At 44.4% G+C, this 23,256-nt stretch overlaps 2 protein-coding genes and 1 pseudogene across 4 annotated transcripts; 2 read left to right on the plus strand and 1 right to left on the minus strand.

The window, feature by feature from the left end:
* Positions 1 to 1,207: 1,207 nt before the first annotated feature.
* LOC128756791 (major histocompatibility complex class I-related gene protein-like) lies at positions 1,208 to 12,071 on the minus strand (annotated as a pseudogene).
* LOC128756955 (tapasin-like) lies at positions 6,091 to 11,104 on the plus strand. The gene is made up of 8 exons (XM_053861854.1): positions 6,091 to 6,255; positions 6,908 to 7,087; positions 7,217 to 7,465; positions 7,526 to 7,885; positions 8,081 to 8,404; positions 9,141 to 9,242; positions 10,212 to 10,243; positions 10,327 to 11,104. The coding sequence occupies exons 1-8, from the start codon at positions 6,195 to 6,197 to the stop codon at positions 10,336 to 10,338; spliced, it is 1,320 nt and encodes a 439-aa protein (XP_053717829.1). The 5' UTR covers positions 6,091 to 6,194; the 3' UTR covers positions 10,339 to 11,104.
* On the plus strand, positions 11,367 to 23,254 carry daxx (death-domain associated protein). Of its 3 annotated transcripts, none has more exons than XM_053861844.1 (11): positions 11,367 to 11,633; positions 13,180 to 13,362; positions 14,023 to 14,463; positions 15,118 to 15,249; positions 15,314 to 15,430; positions 16,441 to 16,672; positions 18,413 to 18,576; positions 20,059 to 20,194; positions 21,184 to 21,652; positions 22,719 to 22,857; positions 22,993 to 23,254. In XM_053861844.1, exons 2-11 carry the CDS (start codon positions 13,222 to 13,224, stop codon positions 23,053 to 23,055), a joined length of 2,034 nt encoding a protein of 677 aa, XP_053717819.1. In that variant the 5' UTR covers positions 11,367 to 11,633; positions 13,180 to 13,221; the 3' UTR covers positions 23,056 to 23,254. The 3 variants fall into 3 exon arrangements, with proteins under 3 accessions (XP_053717819.1, XP_053717820.1, XP_053717821.1); XM_053861845.1 differs by lacking the exon at positions 11,367 to 11,633 and adding an exon at positions 11,870 to 12,146; XM_053861846.1 differs by lacking the exon at positions 11,367 to 11,633 and adding an exon at positions 12,234 to 12,325.
* The last annotated feature ends 2 nt before the right edge of the window (positions 23,255 to 23,256 follow it).

The following is a 23,256-nucleotide window of genomic DNA, read 5'->3' on the forward strand; positions in this document are numbered from 1 at the left end:
CTGTTGGAAATCCTGCGTGTGAATAAGGTTTATTTTGAAGGGAGTAGCAGAGAAAGTGACACTCACTGCTCAGTTGTGCAGTAAGGACGCCTGCTGTGGATTGAAAATGCTGGGTGGGATTATTATTTATTCTACTTTGGTCACCCAAAAAATTAAAATAAAAGAATTCAACAAAAACTATGTTGTTTTTTTTTGTGGCAACGCAGCAAAACTGAATGTGCGCCCTCCATTCTTTGAGTCGGGAGCTGCACCTCCACCGTTGACGTCACTTGTAGACAACTGGTTATTCCAGATACTTGTGGAAATATATTTTTATTCAGCGATTGATGTCATGCATTCACAAACAGAGATACAAGTTCATCACACCACTGTTGAACATCATTTAAAACAACCAGACAGTTCAGAGAAGTGTTCCATAGTAAATCTTGCTCAGTGAAAATTCTCCAGTTTTATTGGAAGAACAACGTCACAGACCCTGAGATGCAAGCTGATAATCTTGACTTTCTGTCATCAAAATAAAAGCACAATGCATTTTCCGCTTTTACTTTTGCTTCCATGGTTCAATTTCATTCTGTAATTGCATAGTACAAGTTTGCCTGAGGCAAAACATGCTTCAGTTGACTTCCTGATGCGTCAACATGCAACACAGATGGCTGAGATGATACATGTAAGAGCACACAATGTTTGAAAAGTATTTTCATTGTTTAGAGGGAGATGTTAAGCGTAAAACAAGTGTAAAGAGGTCACAGATTGTCAGCTTGTTGCTTCAGCCTCTGTGGCAGACAGAAGTTTCAGTATTTTCTGCAGACGCCAAACCGATTGGACCATGTTGCTGTCTGTCAAGTAATGCGTTACATTTCAGCCCTTTCACCTTGGACACCACTGTTCACAAACCTTTTGCCTCATTTTTTTTAATCAGAAACACATCATCCCAGTTTATAACAGTGTGTAGTTCACTGTCAGTCAGCTTGAACTTCAGATGTAGAGGGAAACGGACTTCGACCCCTCACATTGAGTCACTCTGTCACAAAGAGAGAGAGAGAAAACAAGTGATGATGCATTGTTGGTTGAAAGCATGATGACACTAAAGTCAGATCCTTCTGTATGATCATTCTCCTACTATACTATACTACGGTCATTTTGATTCATTCATTGAATCTCGTTCACCAGAATGTTTTTTTCGTTCTTTTAGTTCAGAGAATGTAGTTTAGCCACCTGGTGGAACCACTTCACATTCCAAAATTTCAGCTCACCATAGCTTGGATCAGCCAGAAACCATTTGGAGGATACTGTCATATTGACGGTGTGTTGACTGAGTTCAAACAACTATTGCATCGAACAATATTTTTGATTCAAACTTTCAACTCATTCAGTTTGCAGTGAAGGTTTATTTCTATGTGTTTCTACTTGCTGCACACACTAACACAGACAGAACAGTAAGTTGAGTAGTAACTTGTTAAAATATTTGACTTTGTTTACCATGGTCGGCGTTGTCCTTGTGGGGATTCAGTTCCTCCAAAACATCAAAGTTGGCGGCTGTAAAAGAAAAACAAGTTTGGAAACTCAACGCTTGATGCAATGGACTGGTCGACGTCCTCTCACCGTGACGTCTTTTATACACGACAACTGCGAGAGCTGCGAAGACTACGATCACGACAACACCTGTAGCAACCAAGATGGGGAGGAACGCTCTGGGTTTTCCTAAAAACAAGAAGTCTCTGGTCAGGCTCGGCATGACGCCCTTGTTTATGGGCATTTGTTAGAGCTGATGTGATCTGCATGGCTTCCAAAGGGTAACTGTCCTCACTCAGACTGGAGGAAATCACATTTAAAGTCCCACCCATCTACTTCCGCCTTACAAAAAAGTGTGACAGTTTCAGCTCAACCTCAGTCTGGAAGGTCCCGTCAGGGTTTGGCAGTACCTCACTGATACCAACGCTCTGCTTAATCTCCTGTCCGTCTTTCCTCCAGAACAGCGTCGCCCTGTCGGGGTAGAACCCTGTAGCGTGGCAGATGACTGGAGAAGACGGCATCTTCTGCAGGAGGGACACTATAGGAAGCTCTGGAGTAGAAGAGCAAAGCTCCAACATCGCGACATGTACATTGGTGTGGATCCAGTTTGAAAGTGCACCTTTTCTCAGCAAGGAGCTCTTCCCGTAGTCCAGGTACCTCTTCAGCCACTGAGGACAAACCAGAGTCAGATAGTTCTTCTTCTTCGTGTTTTGATAGGTGTTGGTGTCCCACTTCTCCTGACGAGAGCCTGCTCTTGTCCGGGGACCCACGTCATGTTCTGGAGGTCGAACGTGATGAAGTCTTGGCCGTCGTAACCGTACCGCTCGTATCCCTTCAGCTCTCCGGTCTCGTCGTTCCATTCGCAGCCATACTGTTTCTGGCTCACGTGACCACCTGAGATAGAGGAGGACACTGAGTCGAGAGGCCACAGTTGGCAGCACATTGAAGGCCTGTTTGTGTCGCCAAACATGACCTAGGATTGATCCCAAGGAGACTCAAGTAAAGGCTATGGGAGGATGGCACGGACACAGGTGAGGAGCCACCAAAGTTCTGGTCCATCCATCCACACCAAACTTCCTTCTCCCAGGCAACGTCCAGCAGCTCTGACTGGGGGATTCCCAGATGCTCCCAGGCCAGTAAAGAGTTACCATCTCCAGACCTGGTCCTGGGTCGACCCCTGGGTCTACTCCCAGCTGGCCATGCCTCAAACACCTCTAAAGAGATGCCCCAAACCGTACCTCAAAGTTCTCTACTCCAAGTCTTTGCTGAGTGACAGAGCTGCTCTACCTATCTCTAAGGGAGACGACTGCCGCCTGTCACAGGATACTAATAGTATCTTGTTCTTTCCCTCATTTGCTGGGTTAAAGCCAAATAATTTCACTGAGCTTATTTATGATCTTCCTCATTACGTGTCTATGCAATGTTAATCATTTGTGATTTATTGCCCTGCCTTCATGCTGCTCCAACCATCTCAGGAATTACAGACTGATAATAGCAGGCTCTTGTCTTTGCAAGGCAGAAGCAGCCATCTTTGCTGCAGGAGAAAAGCAACTGAAGGAAGAAACCTTTCTCAGGGTGAAGCAGGGGAAAGACTCACATTCAAATCCAGAGCAGAAACAAACCTGTATGGTTGAATCGTTCCCTGAGGATCTTCAGATTGGCTCTCTGGAGGAGCTGGTACCCGATGAAAGTCCTCGTCTCGTGCTCCCAGTAATCCGGTTCGTCCTCCACGACTTGGCTCATCCAGTCCTGCCTGGGCTCTGCCCTCGTGGTGTTGCTGTCGTAGTGAACCACTGGGACATGGTCCACCAGACCGTCAGCCACAAACTCAGGGAAGCGCAGGGGTTTGGAGAAGGCGGTTTCACAGTACCTCAGGGAATGAATCGCTGCACAAAGAGAGGGAAAATGAACACTATGATCAATGTTTCTGGTGATTTTTATCAATTTTATTTTCAACTTGACCCAGTAAAAATGTGACAAGCTTTTCATCACGTAATTTACTGTTTATACCACAGAAAAAAGTTGCACATCGCTATGTGGTTTTATTTTATTACTCATTTATTTTATATATTACAATAATTATTACTTGATGGCTAATTTTCAATTTTCGTAAGTGTCATTATTCCTCTAAATCATCAGTCAGATTCCCTGCGTAGCCAACATACTCATGAAAACCATCAATACTGTTTTTGTTCCTGCATATTTGTCCAGATTTAGCAGCTACAATCATCATCCTTACGTTCTTACCTCCTGAGGCAGAACTGAGGAGAGCCAGCATCAGAATACAGAGCTTCATATTGGACAAGCTGACCTGCAGACGCTCCAAATCGCAGTCCTCCGACCTGCAGACGAGTGACTTACGTGGCCTCAGTAGTGAGCTCAGACAGCAGCGTGAGCAGGGCGTTGCAGAGAAAACTGAAATTTCAGGTTTAAATTACAAACCTAAATATGGTTTTAACCCTTACTGTGCCCAGACATGTCAAGTCAAATAGCCCTCTAGTCGAGTCACCATCAAGTCATCATCTTGTCTTGCCAAATCAAGTCAAGCGACTGAGTCATTCTGGACATCAGTGGCACCAGATCATTCGCTGCATGAAAACAGACGGAAGCTCAGAGTCCAATTTGTTTTTAATCACAGAGTGACATGACTCTTTCTCCAACAAACGGGTGACAGCTCCAGACAATGGGCCATTCATCCGTCAGTGTCATGGCAACTATTACTCCAACTGCTTCAGTGTTTGTTTCAGTCATGTGAACACTCAAGCATCCACTCATGAAAGCCTGACAATTCAACAGCCAGAGACGTTATTAAATTCCAGGCGCATCACTCTGTCAGGAGCTGGTTTGAGCTCAGAGGAATTGTGTTGGACTCACGCAAAGATGTTTGAACCTTTGGTGAACTTGGTGTCAAAGATGGAGCCATGAGAGACTGGGAGAGGAGCCCCAGCAGGGTTGGAGAGAGGGGTCAGAGACCAACAACCTAGTAGCAGAAGCACTAACTCTTCCTTCTGTAAGGAGGATCAGATGCACCTGGTGTTCACAGACCTGCTCCAAGCACAGGCAGGAGCATGCACTCTAGAACCATATTCCCTGGGAGACTTGAGTCGACACATGACCGGGAAGAGCGGACGCACACTTATTTTGGGGCGCACCTGCTGTCCTCTTTAATAACAGAAGTGCAGACCTCTGCCAAGCCTCACTCGTCTGTCCCCTCACACACCTTCAGACCTAATGGTCGGTTCCGTGTCCCGTTGTTGACATTAACTGAAAATTTAAATTTTAAAGAAATTATTATAAGCACGGTGAGTATAATGGCTGCAGCGCCGTAATAGTGTTATTGTCATTACAATTCTTAATGATAATAGTAGTGATAATAATGGTAAAAACACTGAGTCACATTAAAGAATATCAAAATATGGCGGGGTGTAGCAGCGCCGTCAGCCATCCTGCCATGAACAAACCAGCTAAACCAGATGTTCTGGAACCAACCTGCGGCCTAAGTGACAAAGAAATTCAGAGGATATATTTTTGGCATGATGCTGTGAACCTCCAGAATATTTAACCACGGTCGTGGACTCGATAACCTCTTTGCGACCAGCTTTTCCATGGTCTTCTTCCCTGCGGAAGAGAGTCTGATAGTTGCCGGTTGCAGCACCAGTCGTAGTCCGCTGGTGTAGGTCACATGATCTGGATGCCATTGTACAAAAATTTGGATATAAAACCTAAAAACAGGAGGAAAATCTCATGCAGTCAGTCCAGAACTACAATCCCACATGGAGTCAGTAGGTCACATGGCCTTGAGGCCATTGAGCTCAAATGACAATATATACGTGTATATATAATCTATTCCAGTCTAATAAATTCATCACAAATCTATTGAGATTTAGAAAGTAAAAACAGGAGTTGTATCAATACTTATTGACTCCTATTTAGCGTCAACCTTTTGTATTGAATAATATTTAAGACGTTATCGAAAGTCGTTTGTTTGCTTTCAAGGTCCCTCGTTTTATTGTGGAAATCTGTGGCCGACATTGGTTTCCTCAACATTCATTCTTATCTAAACAGACTTCAAAGCAAACATTTTCATAAAACAAAAATAAGTAGGTCCAAAGTCCCAAATCAGGGATTAGGAGCCAGGTAAGATAACAGCTTTATGATTTTGTAAGTTGAGCGTTACATCACAGACTTTCACCCTTTGATGTCACTGAGAAAGTTCTCTGCTGTATCTGTGGGATCTGTGGGATGTCCGCGAGATCTAACAAGACCTCCATGTTCTGTGATTTCATGCTATTTTTCGTTGATTCCTCTTCGCTGCTCCTGTTATTCCTTCGAAACGTTTTAATTTCAATCTTTTTTTTTTTACATTTAACATCTTCGTTTTCATGGTTTCTTTTTCTCAGTTGTAAACCAATAAAAATATTTATTAGATTTACACTAATTAAAAAGATTACAAAGATGGTTCCTGTTGTTGATTTATTTTTAATCTGTTTTGCTTCGTCATTGCGGTTCATGAGACGTCATGGCGTGGAGGTGCATTTATTCTGAAAGGGCGGCCGGAAAAGGTGTGCGTGCCGAGTTTCCTGTGAAAGTGAAACTAGTCAGCGCGCGTAGTGAAGGGGAGAACCAGCGAAAGCTTTTTGTTTCTGCTGAAGTAGCAAGCAGAAGAGAAGGCGGCCACAATCATGGCAAACTTCGACACCATTTACAAAGTTACTCTTTTCGCCGCCACCTGCTTCACTACAGGTAGGTTTTACATCGCTCTCCTATCGATCTGTCAACATTATGCAAACGTAACGAGATGCAATGCACGACGTTAGATGTGTTTATGTTTGACTAACTATCGTAAACTTCACGGGTGAACACGCACACGATACTGTGGATAACAACGGGGATAAACTTGGCATATTTGTTTTACACGCATAAATTATGGCCGTCTTCCAATCATGAAACACTTCATGTATTAAACACTATATATGTATTTCGTATATTTTGATATATTAGCATGTGAGCAGAGTTAAACGGTAAAAACAGGATGACTTCAAATCGAATTCATGATGAAACGACGTGTGTATGAATGCATGGCCTGCCCTCTGGTGGACATAAATAATTCTGCAGCAAGAACACCTTTTGTTCTATGAGGCGTTGGCATCCTTTGTCTCCTAATTATTAATTTATGGACTGTTTCAGTCATGTTGTGATTCTGTTCCTGTGGGACACTTCGACCCTAGAGAAGAAAAACGTAGTTTCATTTCTTAAAATGTGAAGCATTTCCAGGAAACTCCCGAAACTACTTTCACTTTCGCTGCGTCTCATGTTGTGTTCTTTTGTTTCTTTTACGCCTCGTTTTGTTGTCTCATAAGTCTGATATTATTTTCAACTCTCACTCCTGATGAAGCCTGGGGCATCAGCTGTCCGGCCGTGGACTGCTGGTTCGTGAAGGAGCCGGCCCGTGGTGGTGGCCTGTCGTCCGGCAACACCCTGGTGAAATCCCTGCTCCACGTCCGCACGGACGCTCGCGGCCACAGCGGCGAGTTTCAGCAAGACACTGAAGGGGAACGATTCTACTACATAACCGGTCAGTTTGCACCTCACCCGCAGACTTCTGGGTCCCATAGTGCTCTGCAACAACTGAAGCTGTTTTACATTAGCTTAAATCAGCTGGTGGTCATAATGTTATCGCTGGTGTGTGTGTGTGTGTCTTCAGACCCGTCTGCAACTCTGTGCCACGAGTCTCTGCACGCTCACCGGGACTCCGTACACAAGCCCCACTGTGAGATCGCACCGCTGGTCCCTCAGCCCGCCTCCGTCCAGTGGGTGGTGTCGCTCACAGACCCGCCTCTGAGCCCGCCCTACCTGCAGGCCGACTGGCTGTCCACCTCGGCTCACGGCCTGAATGACCAGCTGGTGATCTCCAACATCCTCCGTGCGCCCACTGCGAGCCGAGAGCACGAAGGTAGCCGCCGCTCGCCACAGCGGTTTCCCTGCCGCCTCCCCTGACGTTGTCCTCTCGCAGTGATTCTCAGCATCACCAGCAAGACGGTCCAAGTCCAGTCCAGAATCGGGGAGCCAGTGTTGTTGGACTGCACGTTCTGGGCGGACCCGAAATCGCCGCTGTACGGCTCGGGCTTCGCTGTGGAGTGGCGATACCAGTTCCGCGGCAGAGGGCATCTGGTCCTGGCCTACGACGGGAAGAAGGACCGGCTGGCCGACGTCCAGGAGGAAGGGGCCTTGCTGGACTTCGAGGCCCTGCACCGGGAGAGAAACGCGTCCCTGATGCTGCAGAAGGCCAAAGTCAGCCATTCCGGGACGTACATCTGCGCTGTCCACCTGCCGTACCTGATGGCCCAGGTCACCGTGCACCTGCAGATCGTAGGTGAGCGAGCAGTTTTTTTCTCACGGGTTCGTCTTTAAATCTCATTTTGATGTTTCATTTAATATTTGATTTAACTATAACATTAAAAAAAGTGATTCAATGCTTTGCATGTTGCTAGAATTTGTTGGATGAAAAAGTTCTTTTAGCGATGTCATGAAAAACAAGGCTTTTCATTGCTCAGCTTTTCCTCCCCAGAGCCTCCGACCCTCTCCATCAGCCCCTCCCCTCTTCCCCTGACGGTTCCCGGGCAGAGCGTCACCGTGGAGTGTGAGGCCACGGGCTTCACTCCTCACACTCTGGAGCTCAGCTGGGAATTCCGGGGCAGCGACGGGAAAACCCGACAGCTGGGATCCGGCAGCATCTCGGGCCACAGGCAGTCCGTGGACGGAACCTCCAGCCAGAGCACACGGCTGCTGCTGGACTTCTCCAAACTGGACTTGGAGCGCGATGGAAAGGTGGCGTGCGTCGCCGTTCACCCTGGAGGAACACGGCGGGCGAGCGTTGCCCTCAACACCCTTGGTACGAAGGTTTATTTTTGACATTAGAAATGCATCTTTAGGTACAGGAAACAGACATATTTTTATTATTAAGAAAAATCAATTGAGTAGAAGAATGTTTGCTCTGTAGAGGCTGTGGGGCAAATAATTATTGAAGTCTTATTATTATTAAAGTTAATAACAAATAAAAAAGTAAAAAAATTTAAAGTTAAAAATTAAAAATACAATTTTGAACAAGAAATCCAATTTTGAATATAACTGAATAATAAAAAAATTAATATGATTTATTTTGTGCAAGACAAAAACATCAAAAGAGGAGGAATATATTACTACACATTGATACTTTTAGGCGTTAATTTTAATTAATTCAATAAAGAAAAACATTTAATTGGCCCAAACAACAATTAATAAAGCTTCTTTCACAAGGAGCATTTTTCAGTCACCAAATGCAGGTGGAAAAGATCCAACTTCAGGATAGATGCACAAAAATATTGTTCTGGCCACTTATTGCACCAGAGAGCTCCTCCACCCTGATGTGGATGGATTCAACTTTTATTGGATCAAATATTAAAACAAGATTAATCGCGATTCATTCATTTCAAATCTCTAAAGTCCCACTTCTACTATATACTTAAATCACTATGAAAATGTATGAAAAGATGTTCAAAATAGCACTTTAAAAAGTGTGTATTTCGACTGCATTACTGGGGTTTGTGTATTAACCTGAAGCTAAATGAAACCTGGTTCTTTCCTGGCAGGCTTCAGCGCTCCATCAATGGAGGACTCCATGGCGATGGTGGGCGTGGCCATTCTGCTCTACGGTCTGATCAAGATAGTGTCCTGGACTTTCAGCCGATCAGGTAGCGACTGAACATGGTTAGCTTTGATTTATTGTGTTATTGGATCAGACTCAGCGTGAGAGTGAAGGATCACAGGATGAAATAAAATCCAGGAGTTTGTCTTCCTTGAAAGGTCTCAGTGAACTTTAAAAAAGGGACCCAGCTCCTCTGCTTGAGTCAATAAAAAAAATGTTACATATGTAACCAACTAAGTAACAAGTGAGGAGTGACCTTATTTAAAACTCTAGCCAATAAATTTGAGTAATTACCATAATTTCTGGACTAAAAGCTGCTACTTTTTTCTCGTGGTCTGAACTCTGCATACGAGGCGGCTAATATCTGGATTTTTACAGGCCTCAGAGCGTCACGCTGCCAAAATATTGAGCCTCGTCACATCAAACCAGCCGGTTTATTGACCATGAAGCGCTCAAAATGCGCAGATTTCACCCTCGTGTCTGCAGCTCCGCCCAGAGAGCCGATCTACTGGAGGACTGTAGATGAGAAGCAGCAGCTGAGACCGGCTGTGGTGTCGGAACTTTGGACACGTGGGCGAGAAGAGCGCATTCTGAGGCGCTTTAATGTCAATAAAAGATGTGAGGAGTTGATGATTCCATTTTAGAACATTGCCCAGTTTGTGTCAGTCTCCATGCTGGAGCCTGTTTTCCAAACTAGTTAAGAAGTGATCCACTGAGCTTCTACGGCGCAGACAGCACCACTGCACCCGCGACTTACAGACCGCTGCTTATGGATGAACATCTATTTTCCTTCCTTGAATTTCCTTGAATTTAGTGGATGGGGCTTATATTCCTGTGCCCTTATATAGTCTGGAAATTATTTCAAATACCTATATATAAGTCAATAAAGTGTAAAAATGCTTCATCAAAAAATGTAGTGTGTAGATGCTCTACTCTGAGTCTGTGATGGGTCACAGAGGTGTGGCGTCTGGTGACCCGCCCACTGACAAGCCACGTTTGCTTCTCTGATTCACAGATCCGACCGAAGTGAATGATGATGTCAACAAGGTAAAAGGACGCCATTTTCATGTCCAAGATTTTGTTCTCGGCACGTTAAAGCTTTAGTTGTGCTGTTCTTGTGTCACTTGCAGAAGCAGAACTGAAGCTGCAGTCACTCTCTGGTCTCATCTCTGAAGTGTTTCGCCTCACTGTATGAAGAATCTCTGGGAATTGTGAATAGGCTCGTGGTGACGGGACGAACGCATCGATCACATTTTGCTTTCAGATTTTTTGTGCTATGTGCCCCTTACCCTAGGTAGCTGGGTTACACCCCTCCCCCCCACTAGGGAAGAAAACAAATCAAATTAATCTTCAGAAAGATTTTTCTGGAAAATATCCAAAGGTACATGGGAGACTAAAGTTTAGCACTATAAATTCATATTTATTTTTAGTCCTGTTTTGCTTTATTGCTACATATTGATGAAGTTATGAATTCTGGACTGTGCTGTGATGCGCTTGTATTGTTTTTGAGAAGAAAATCATCCATGCAGATGTCAAGGTTAAAAGGTCACTGCCCTGGGAGCAGTGCATGCACAGTGAGTGTTTCGTGGTATTAGACAATACAAAACAGCAGTTTAACAACATGAAGGAAGTGGAAGGAGAGAGAGAACATGGCAGGGAGGCAGGTCACTTTCAGTTGAGAAGCTGTGGACATGTCTGATCTCATGGCTCACTCTCTGTGGTCATCACCTCACTGTCAGAAACATGAGTGACCCCAGACAACCTGTCATGTCTCATGACACAGAACATTCATCTTGGCTCACTCTTTCATTATTGTAGACACATAGAGTAGCTTCCAAAGATTTCTTAAAGTGATGCTACAAAGGTGCGCTTTCATCGGATCACTGTTTTTTCTTAACTCTGCTTGGTGTGAATAATAAACATTGCCTAAAATAATATTTTTTTACGTGTGACTCACCCACACCACCATGAGACCCTAAGTGAATAAAGATATTATCTAAAGGTAATGATGAAATGTTATAAGACAAATAAGTATGTGCAAAGTTATGCAAATATATGTGCAGGAAGAGGCGCCGTTCATATTTATTAACTGCAGTAGCGCCTTCTTACCTGCGGCGGCACTAGTGCACACGTCAGGAACGCTAATACCGGACAATGACAGCGAAGAAAACAGCCGCCACAATTCCTGTTTACTGGTGTTAATATGCCGCGCTGTCGGAAGTCAAGGTGTTTCTACAGGAGTTCGTTTCTCGCCAATGCCTTTTAATGTCGTATCGGCATCGTGTTGTTCTTTTGTGAGTTCGCCATGTGACGAAATGTTTCTATACTTCGCTTTTTGGTTCGCCTCGCGTGTTGTCAGATGCTAGCGTCAGCGTAATATAATATAAAGTTGTGCTCTTTTGTTGTGTTCTGACGTCCGTCAGCACGTAAACTCAAGGTAAGTTCCCGTTACTTTGTCACGATGTGTAATTTAAAGCGTGGATTTCTATTTCTACCTGACAGCTCCTCAGAAATGAAAACAAAGACAAGTGTTAACTAGTATTAAGGTGATTGAATGTTAGCTAACTGTGGTTATTTTAAATTGAAACGCCAACTATAAAATTGGCTTTTTATTATTTCGCTTCTCTGAATAATAATAATAATAATAATAATAATAATGGTGCTTCATTTGTTGTGCATCTAAAGCAGAAGAAGCGGATCGATTTGAATGCATTCGTATAAATGCATTTCTTAAAATGTGGATTAGTGTGCTTAACGAGGTATTGATTCATTTTAAAATCCGTTTTCAAAATTAAGAAATGTTATGTGAAATGCAGCTGTAGTAGCACCTCGCTACCTGCGGTGGCACTACAGCACGCGACAGTGACTTAGACATCTTGCGTGACGCCGAAGAAGAGAGAGCTACAACAACCCGACGCATAGACGTTTATTTCTGGCGCGGGAAATCAAGGTTTTCACGATTATATATGTCTCGCTAGGTGCTGCTAATGTGTTGACATTGTCTGTGCCCTGTTGTCATGTGCTTTTTGGTTATTCTGCGTGTTGAACAAATGCTAACCTTAGCATAACACGGAGTTAAGTTACGTTGGACAGAAGTCTGTTTATGTTGTGACGTTCATCAACACTGAGGTGCGCTCGCCGTACTGTTTCGTGATTTATATGGTTTAAAAAACCACTGATAACAGTTTGCATTACATTACAGCACGTAACAATTGAAATGTAAGTCAAGTGGTTTTGAGGTTTTCGCAACATATGGGGGAACAAATGTCATAAAAAGCACATCCTTGGTCTGTTTTACTACGAATAGTTGTGTCACTATTCTTACTATTTGGACAACTACGTTATTTACTATTCGTATTTAGTTAGTTGTATAAATAACTAAGAATTTATAATTTACATTCGGACCCAGGTGTTACTTTACACCAACAGGACGCTGAGCAAGACGTGTCTAGAAAGAACAAGCTCAGAAATGAGTATATAGGAGGGACGGCTTGTCTGGAGAAGTTTGGCGACAAAGTAAACGTTTGTACGCTTGTCATGGAGAGATGGTGTTGGACCAAGACTGTTAGAGTTGGTGATACACGGCCAAAGATCAAGAGGAAAACAATGAGGCTCTGGATGTGATAAATGGCCACATGAAGAGAATTGGTGGGACTTATGAGGCTTGTCAAGATTTGTTTAGTCAAATGTTGCCAATAATCTGAGCCAACAATCGCCTAAAAACAATAGCCTAAATGAGGCGGCCTATTTCTAGTAAAAAGAAAGCAATGGAATTACTGGTCAAATACATGTAATTTATAAACTTATTAGAGTACTTGAGATCAAGTGTTGAACAGTAAATGCTAAATATTTAATTCTTCTCTGGAACATTTTTTTTCTCATTGTAATTTATGGTGGCGTTGATTCTTAACAAAATAAATGTGCTGTGGACAAATATTTGTGGGCAATGTCCATTCATCTTATCTATGTGTACTTTATTTCAGGCTACTGAACCAAGAAGGTGGATCCTTCCAAATCCTTGCTCCATGGCGGACACGGTCATAGTCCTCGATGAGGAAGAGAAGTGTCCGGAACCTGCTCCAAGTCACATCACCCAGTCCCCTTTTGCCACAGCAAAGAAGCCGTCAAATGCTCTTGTGGCCGAAAATCAGAAACTATTTCAGGAGGTGAGTAGCTGTTGGCTATTACAGAGAATCCAAGTTATTGATGAATATTGTTGTGTCAGGTCTGTATTTTTGCATCAATGTTTGTGTGATTTTATTGTCAGACACTTGTCAAAGAAGTTTGTGAGAAATTTCAACACTTCATAGCAAAAAACAAGGTCAATTTTTCTTTTTTTTCCGCACTGCCCAGTAATCATTCATTTTATATGTAATTTTCGTGTTCCACATTGACATGCAGGGGTAGCAGATGTGTGGATGGCCAGTCTCTCCAGGTATTTGCAATGTTGCTGTCGCAACAAATCCCAGCAAGTTCTTTGAGGCTCTGCAATGTTGGTCAATCACCGTGACTTTCCCGTCTACTCCAGCAATCACTTGAGTCTCCTTTCACCCTCCCCCCTAAGCAGCATGTGCGTCATCATATTCCCTCCCTACTTGTTGAGATGAAGTCATGTGCCGAACACTTACATTTGCCCACAAATGTTGCTGCCAAGGGTCACAATTCGGATGTGAAGGAGTCTGAATCCATTCATATATGTCCAAATCCCCATGATAGAAACGTAGACTGGACGGAAGCAGGTTGTGTGCTCATGTTGTTGCTGACATTGACTATAATTATTATCTATGATTTGTGAGTTAGTACTCAGTCCATTTCTTGTCTCTCAGTTCATCAAACACTGTGAACCATCCACCAAGGACTGTCCCGACGTCCTCGTCTTCCTTCAAACCAAGCATGCCAAGGCTTGTCCCAACTACCTGTCATCCGTGGAGTTTAGGAACGTACTGGGAAGGTGTTTGACCCGGGCTCAGTCGAATCGCTTGAAGATCTTCGTCTACATAAACGAACTGTGCACAGTGCTTCGACAGCATTCGCTCAAAAAGCGACGAACCTTGACCTCTGTCAAGCCCACCGACACTGCCGCGTCTACCTCCACCGAGCCATGTTCTCCTCTTCCCCCTGGTGCACCCCAAGCTTCAAACAGTTCTGCAGACCTGAAGGTAAATGGAAAGATTGAAGGGGATCAGCCTTCGACCTCAGGACACAATGACGGCAGCGACAATCAGCCTCAAGATGTGAAGAAGACTGAGAGGCGTCTTAAGAAGCAGGTTTGTACAACAATCCATCGCAGTCTAACCAATCAGGTGTGAGCAGAAACTGACCACAAACTGATGTCAGTCTTTTAACACTTGGTAGGTGAAGCTTTGTGGGTTGGAATAAAAACCTGCATCAACCTGGGCCTTTGAGGACCAAGATGAATACCCGTTGTACACAGTTAAAAAACAAAACAAAATGAAAAGTAGAAATTTTGGCGAAACTAACTTCCTGCATATAACTGAATTTTAAAGTATGAAGACCATCAAGTGTATGACATTAGCGACTGTGAGAAACCAACATTGCAAAGGAATCATGTTTTGGAATTTATTGACTTCAATGAAGAGAGAATTGTCTTTTATGAATATTTATTTAAAAAATCTTTGCAAAGAGAGTGAGAACACAAGTTCACAGTATGAAGTTGAAACTCTCACTGAGGAACTGAGCATACGCTTTAATCACTGGACGGGAGGGGGACACAGCAACACTGAAGATAACAAGCGAGAATGTAGCAACGACCTTGAGCATCTGTGACACGCTCAGTCTGCACTCAAGAGGGAAGAATAGTACAACAAAAAGCAATGAGGCAGCCTTCACCAGTAACTTTCCATTAGTTCCATTGCTGTATTTCATCAGACCTGATTCATACAAACCCACTCCTGACTCAGGTGGCGTACTTGGAGAATCTGCTCAAAATGTACAACGAGGAGATCTGCCGTCTGCAGCAGGCCGAGCTGAGCCTGGACGACATGGCAGCCGAAGACTCCACCTACATCCAGGAGAACAAGCTGAAAAACAAGGTCTGTTGCCTGAAAGTGGATGCTTGTTTTTGGTTTACTTATCTCCTCCGTGTTGTGCTGTCAGATGATGAAGATCTATCAGAAGCTGTGCGAGCTGAAAGGCTGCAGCAGCGGAACTGGCCGAGTCATAGAGCACAAGCTCTTCTTCAAGAGCACTCGCTACCCAGAGATCAACAAGAAGGTGGGAGACCGCTTGATGTGGCCAACACACTGAAGCGCTCATCAACTACACATCAAACTTGTGTTAAACACTCACTACATTGGATTTGCATACGTGAACATGAGGAGACCATGACAGTGCACTGCACTCTCCAGCTCCGCTGCGTTTGACAGCCGACACCGGCGTGACAGTTGTGGAGAGTGTGGTGGACTTTGGTTCACCATCGTAGTTTTAAACTTCTTTTTAATGCAGGGAACCTTTGATAAATGACACTGGTCGACTCTGAGTCTCTGGATGATTTCTTTGATGAGATGGAGTGGTCCTCATAGGTTCTCTGACGCGGTCGTCTGCCTTGGTTCACATCAACACATGCAGCTCTCCCGCTGTGTGCATAATAGTTGGATATTGGATAAGGGTTCACTTGCGGACACACTCTCACAGGCAGCACTAGTGCAATGACCCAGCATCAGTCAGGGACCAACAACAAATTCGAAAGCGGTAAAAGTATTAGTGAAATCTTCAATAAGGAAATGAAAAACAACCATTTTAGGAGAGAGAATTGTGAAAAAGGTTTTTTTTTTATCACACAAGACAAAGGACAGTTTGTAAAATTACTTGGGAGAATAGAATATGACAAAATTATCATTTATTCACATTATTTCTAATATTTCTATATACCAGAGACCTGAAACATGGAGTTTCTCATCTCTGCACTGAGTTCACTATTATATGTAAACATAAAGTTATGATGTTGGAGACAAACTCGACTAATAAGTTTCATCATAAAACAGTTTCAAGAGAGACTGTAGTGTCCAACACATGGAATAGAATAAAAATTAATTTATTGTGATAATTGTTGTTATCGTTGAAATTACATTTATCGTGATAACTTTTTTTCCATGTCGCCCATCCCTATGAGACATCAACTTGAGTATACACTTGAAATAGTCTGTTCATAACAGGTATGTCTGCAGGAATACAGACAAGCCGGACAGTAGTTTCTCTCATATTAGTTTTGGTTTTCTATCCAGATCGAGCGGTTCATCAACAGCCCTCAAGCCAAGGCCTGTCCCCCAGATTACCAGGACATCCTGCAGCAGGTGACGCAGGCTAACACCAAGCACCAGCTTTGCATTAGCAAAGTGAATCTGGAACAAATCGCCCGCGACGCTTTCAGAGAAACGGCCAGCCAAATCCAGGAGAGACGTCATCTGGATCTGGTCTACAACTTCGGCTGTCATCTGACAGACAAGTACAGGGCTGGTGAGTTTCTCTGCGGCGGCGTCTCAGTGGTAGAAGTTGTTCTGAAGCAGATGGCGTTATGATCCGATCTTTTGTCTTGGGGCCAGGCGTGTGTACGCAAGTGTCAAGTTGTTCCCTTTGCTTTGTGCAGTTTCCAACTTGAAGCGAGTACTTTTCTTCACTGGACTCCACTCAAATGAACCAGTCTTTTATTTTTTATTTACATGATGTGGTTCTGGCAGCAGTGGTTGCATGTGAAAAATCTAAAAAAAAAGATGAAAATGTACATTAATAAAATTCGACAAAACTTTTTATTAAATTATTTTCTTGCCATTTCATTAACACTAATAAATTAAAATCATTCATACAGTGTTTTATGCTAAATTTATTTTAACACAAAATTTCACTTCCAGTATTGGTACTCGCTCTGATGCTGGCCCATTGCGCTGAACTCGTAAAATACTGATACCTACTACTGTTTCCTCACTATATTCTGAGGATTCAGTTCATGACCGGTTTTTAAGGGACTGTCTTCTCTCTCACAAATAATGGCGTTCGCCGGCTCGAGTCCCGCACTTTCCTTTTCTCATAGGACAACTATACTCCCTGATGGGCATCACGGCGACGGTTCTGTTCTTTCACACTGTGTCCTTCTGACAGCAAATCAGGACCACAAAAGTGACATGAATCAGTCCTTATTCAAATTTTACTGTAAAAGCGATACACCTGTCTTTGATCAGCTAATTTCTGACCTGCTCCATCTCAGATACGTGAGTATGTTGGTTCAAGAAAAACGTTCAATAAGTTAGTTCTCCATCTGAAGGCATTACTAGTTACAGAGACTGTGATAGATCTGATGGTCTGCGCTACACCGCACTAACCCGGGATTACATCATAGTGCTACTGCTTCCTTCCATTGTGGAGCGCCAACCGTTGCGTGTGGTCCAGTATGCAGTACCAGGATCTTAGATATTATATATCCTCACGAACAAAGATTGCCCAGGCTAAACATGTCTTGTTCGAAGTGAAATCTGTGGCAGTGGTGTCATGTTTGTTCAGGGAACATTTTTTTAAAGCATCATTTAAAATGGTTGTCATAGTAATGTTATGTACTCGTATCTGTACTCGGCATTGGCTAGTACTCGTACTTGATTGGCAAAAAGGTGGTATCGGGACATCCCTAGTTTTAACCAAGCTTAAACAACTCAAGATTGCTTTAACTTAGCTAATTTATGAAGTATTTTAAGTTATTTTTCACACTTGACATGATTGACTGTGATGCGTTCACTTGCAACGGAAAATAATTTGTGCCTCTTCAAACTTATGGAAACTCAATGGATTCTCGTAATTCTGCTCACCCTTAATAAAAAACAATAGGCAGAGCTGGCAATATGAAGTAATACAATAAAATATCTTGACAATACAAACATACAGTGCAGAATATACAACTGAATCTTCAAGCACCTGAACACATCAAACAAACCAATCTTCTTGACGGAACTCGAAGTATGGCTTCCCATTCCATGCTGTAAAGAGATATTTGAACACAAAGTTCTGTTCCAAAGTAAATGAGAATTCTGCCCAGCTTAAGGTGCGTGCTGCTCTCATGCTGTTACTTCTGACTGAGGCGGCTCTGCCGTCTTTAAGAGACCAGGTGCCACCAGTCAGCCACCCTGGTCTCTCTGCTTGTCAACAACGGGGTGGGGGAAAGGCAGAGGCACACATGTGCAGTTTGACTGAACAGTAACCTTCTGGTGGCAGGTGAGGACCCGGCCCGCTCAGACACAGCACTGGACCGTAAGCTGCGCTCCAACAGAGAAGTGTCCCTGAACAACCTGGGCGACGTCATAAACAAATATGCCAGGCTGCAGGACGAGCAGGAGGACGAGGAGCTGAACAAGAAGCAGCAAAGGAACGGCAAAGCGGTAGGAGACATGAAGTTGGGTGAGCTGCAATGAAGTCACTCTGCCTGAAGGTGTTGCTCCATAATGGAGATATCCTTTGTTATCTTCGAGCAGGGGTCTCACAGATATGAGACTTTTTTTAGCAAGACTATTCATCGAGGGTGGTCTGGCAACGTGCGACACTGCAACACTTGAAACAACAAAAGTAGTGGTCACACAAACCAAGTGTAAAATGGCACTAATAAGCAAACTGAGATGACGAATCTGAACTTTGAACTATTCTTCATATTGTAATGAACCGTTTTTTGGGGTGAAACTACAGGACATTGACCCACCACCCTGCAGAAGTGTTTGTATAAGTTGGCAGCGCCAGACACGGTGCCATGCGTCCTGCTTAACAGGGAGTTCAACTTGATCCTTGTTCTGTGCTTGGAGCAGAGGAGCTCAATGCTGAGGGACACAGGCACAAAGCTGAGATATTTGGAGGTCGAGACTGAAAGTCTTGACAGTTAACAGTCTTCAGACACCTGATTGGTGTTTGGGGATCCTCCTGATTCCTCGCAACTTGAGCAGCACCCACATTGGCCCTTTTGTGGATCAGTTTGATGCCAAAAACGCAACAAAACCGAACAAAAAGCCAGAATCCTCCTTATACCAACTGTGACAGTTGCCTGTGTCGGTCTCGACTGGTCTAGAATAGTAATCCTGAGTCCGCCCAGTCGGAGACAAGACCAAGACACTAAAAAGCCAAGAGCGATCTTGTGTACTACAACACTATCAACACCATATTTTGCACTTCGGGTGCTTTCACACTAGGGGTTCTGTCTCGAGACGAGGCTCTTTCGGCTCAGAAGTCTGAGATGTGAACACAAGCGAGTCGGGTTTTGGCCGTGGACCTGATCCCCGCTGGAGAGCTGCACCTCGTCTCGGTAAACTTTCAGTGGGTGGCTCAGCGGGTGGTTAGCTTCTCACCTCTGGCGACTCAGCGCTAGATGCCGGAAACTACATGTCCAGTGCGACTCCACACAAACCTGATAAATGCCGGGCAGTACAGGTTCTGATCTGAACTTCACTGATCAAAACCTTCTCGATCATCAGTAATCTTCTCGCTGTGTTCAAACGTGTTGTGAGAGCAGCGTGGATCACTCCACGGCGCGACTCAATCTGCGGCGCTCCCGTCCCCGAGCGTCATTTTCCTGCAGCTCCCGGCTGCACACCGCAGTTTTTGAACGATGTTGTCCGCCCAGACAGCGATCAGACCCTTTATTGGCCGGTTTGATCACAACTGTGCCGTCGCACAGTCAGTCCTTGTTAGTATAGGATTTAACAAGACCAGGCTGATGATAGTTCTGATCCAAACCAGGCTTGGTTTCTGGTGTCAGCACCTTGTTTAGAGAATTGAATGGATTCAAACCAAGGACAGACAGGAGGAGGTGGAGCGCTGATGCGTACGTACTTGTGCTGCTGGGACAAACCATGAATGCCTCTGCATGTTTTAACCAGGAAACAAAACCAGGGAAGGGTAAACAGGCCAGCGAGGAGGAGGAGGAGGAGGATGAAGAGGACGAGTCTGAGGACGAGTCTGAGGACGCTGACATAGAGGAGGAGCTCAAGGCCAGCACGGAAGCAAATGGAAGCGGTGAGATGTTCAGCAGCTTCTCTGGGTGTTTTTCTTTTTCATCTTAACATGGAGGATCTAGAGGAGGGCTGCAACAATGAAGCGATAAAAATCAATTATTAATAACAAATTGACTTGTTGAGTTGTGCGATTACGATGCTGCGTAGGAAGTTTATAAAAGGTTGAGTTTAGTGCGACCCCCACAGGGGCTGATGATGTCACTGTAGAGCTTGGTTTCAGATGTTGTTCCGATATACACACACGCACACACAGTTATTTCACTTTAAAATCCTCATTTATCTTTTGGAACATTTCAATATCGCAGTTGTTCAGACTGTGAACTCTTGTTTCTGTGAACTTGTGATGCGGACCGCGAGTGTGAGACTCTTTCTAGTCTTCCTGTGTTTCAGGTCCAAACTAGCTCACATTACTTTGGAAGACTTGATCATATGGTCTGAAATCTCAGCTTAGTCTTTGTCCACTCAAATGGTGGAACACACACTGGACCACGCGGGTCACTCTCCTCATGCTCAGACGCTTGACTGGATCCAATGAAACAAAATCTTAAATCAATAAAGGAAATAGTTTCTTGGTTTGCATATGGCACTCTATTGTTCTCTCTTTGAAAGAAATAATTCATTCTTCTCTCATCCCCTTCCACAAGAATGTACATCTCTCTGTACTCTTAATGGAAAAAAAAGTCTCAAAGACATCACTTGTCAGACACCTTTTGAGTCATTTTTTTATTTTTGACTATAACTTTTAACGGTCCAATGCTGTTTAAGAAGCAACTTGTCAGTGCACTTTGTAAGTCCGTTACCAGATATTGAATGAGATGGTGGGAATTATAGCTTTTTCTTGTCTCTATTTCTTCAGTCGGAAAAGATAATGGACAGATGAATCGATTCTTAAAATAATGGTTTGTTGCAGCCCTGATCTAGAGTAGAGATGGTTGTGAGGTCACCTGTTGATTCCTGTGTGGCTGAGGTCATTTGTTTGTTGGTCTGTAGAAAATGAGGAGGAGGATGATGGAGGTGGGGCTGGGGACGATGATGGAAGTGGAGCTGGGGACCAGAACCCAGCTGCTGTGATTGAAGAAGACTCTTTAGGAACTGAGGGCGGAACTGAGGACCCGACCAACGGCGGTGAGGCCGACGCTTCAGGAGGGGAGGAACAGAGTCCTCTCTCTGAACAGAGCAGCCTCATGGTGGTCGATGTGGCCCCCAAGGTGGAGGAGGACAACCACACGGAGCCGGACCGCAACATGACGGTCACTACAGATAACAGGGAGGCGGCAGTCACCCCCACGACTGGCTGCAATGAAGCGCCAGTGCCGCTTAACGGGGTGTTCCCTCACTCAACACCTGGAAAAACCCAGGAGCAAAGCTGTGACCCACTGCCTCGTGGAAGGTGCCTTTCCAGGAAGAAGAGGAAACGGGAAGCCAGTGGACACGAGAAGGTGAAAATCCACCAGAATGGGTGAGTCCGAGTTTGAATCTTGCTTTCAAAATGTCAAATTCTCTAGGTTCATTTAAAAAGTGTCCTTTAAGATACCAACACACACACACACACACACACACACACATTCACACATTCACACATTCACACATTCACACATTCACACATTCACACATTCACACTCTGACAGAAGGAGGTCGCGACACCAGAGCCATCAGATGGGAGTGTCTTGCTCAGGAGCACTTCATGATGATTGCTACTGAACCGGCAGTGTGTTAATGTTCTGCGCCCAGTCTTTGACAAGACACTGATCTTATTAGGACATTTTGGTTGGTCCTCAGAGTTTTGTGGGTTAAAACATCCAAACAAGTGGGTGATTCTAACTGGCTCCCAGTTGGATGGTCACCAAGTGCTGAAGACTCAGTTTGAGCGAAACTTCAAAGTAACTGGGCTTCAGTTTGGTTCAGAGTCCTGCTTCAGGTGAGTCATGCGGTTTGGATGGTTAGGTTTATGGGGAGAAGCTGGGGAAAGGGTGATGGCCATGAGAAACTTTACACTGTGTGTGTGTGTCACCCTTTCCCCAGCCTCTCACCCTAAACCTAACCATCCAAACCGCATGACTCACCTGAAGCAGGACTCTGAACCAAACTGGGAGCCAGTTAGAATCACCCAGTTGTTTGGATGTTTTCACCCACAAAACTCTGAGGACCGACCAAAGTGTGTGTGTGTGTGTGTGTGTGTGTGTGTGTGTGTGTGTGTGTGTGTGTGTGTGTGTGTGTGTGTGTGTGTGTGTGTGTGTGTGTGTGTGTGTGTGTGTGTGTGTGTGTGTGTGTGTGTGTGTGTGTGTGTGTGTGTGTGTGTGTGTGTGTGTGTGTGGTGAAGCACTTGGAGAGTAAACAGAGGGGTCATGTTGCAATAGATAAGACATTAAATAACAGATTTGTGGAGAGAAGAAGCCAGGAAACTGACCTACGGCAATAATACTGCGCTCGCTGGAAAGTACTACCAGCGTACACCAGACTCAGTCCTCGACCAAGGGGCCACTATGACCCAGTAAACCAGTGTCTTCCTCTGCTGTCCCTCCCAGCGACGACGCCATCTCTCTGGATATGGGTGTTTTCATCTGCGACTCACCCACACGGGATGACTCCACTGTGGCCTGCGTCGGCACCAGCACAGTCTCCAGGACGCCCAGTGGACTGCAGCAGGCTAAGAAGAAGAAAATGGTGAGCGTGTGTTTCTTGTTGCTTTCATCCACCGTGTCAACGCCGCCGTCTGTGATGGCGCCCTCTGCTGGAGGGTATGGGTCCTGGTTTCAGATATTGGGTTCTACAAGTTCAAGTCATGCCGTCCCTTCACAGGTGGACAAGTCGACCCAGTGCGATCCTGAAGAAACTATTGTTCTGTCCGACTCCGAATTGTGACAGTCTCATGCCACACGATCGACTCAGGCATAAAGAACAGAAGCCTCATGTTTTGTAATCACTGTTGAAGACGGAGACCTTTTTTTTTTACTGAAATCTTTTGAAATCAGCGTTTGGCTGTTCCTGGGTTTCATTTGTCTCATGTCCCAAAGTTCTTTTTTTCATTCTTTGATAATAAACTTTTTACAAAATACAAAAACT

Source organism: Synchiropus splendidus, chromosome 4, assembly GCF_027744825.2.
Source record: "Synchiropus splendidus isolate RoL2022-P1 chromosome 4, RoL_Sspl_1.0, whole genome shotgun sequence".
In the NCBI taxonomy this organism is placed as follows: domain Eukaryota; kingdom Metazoa; phylum Chordata; class Actinopteri; order Syngnathiformes; family Callionymidae; genus Synchiropus; species Synchiropus splendidus.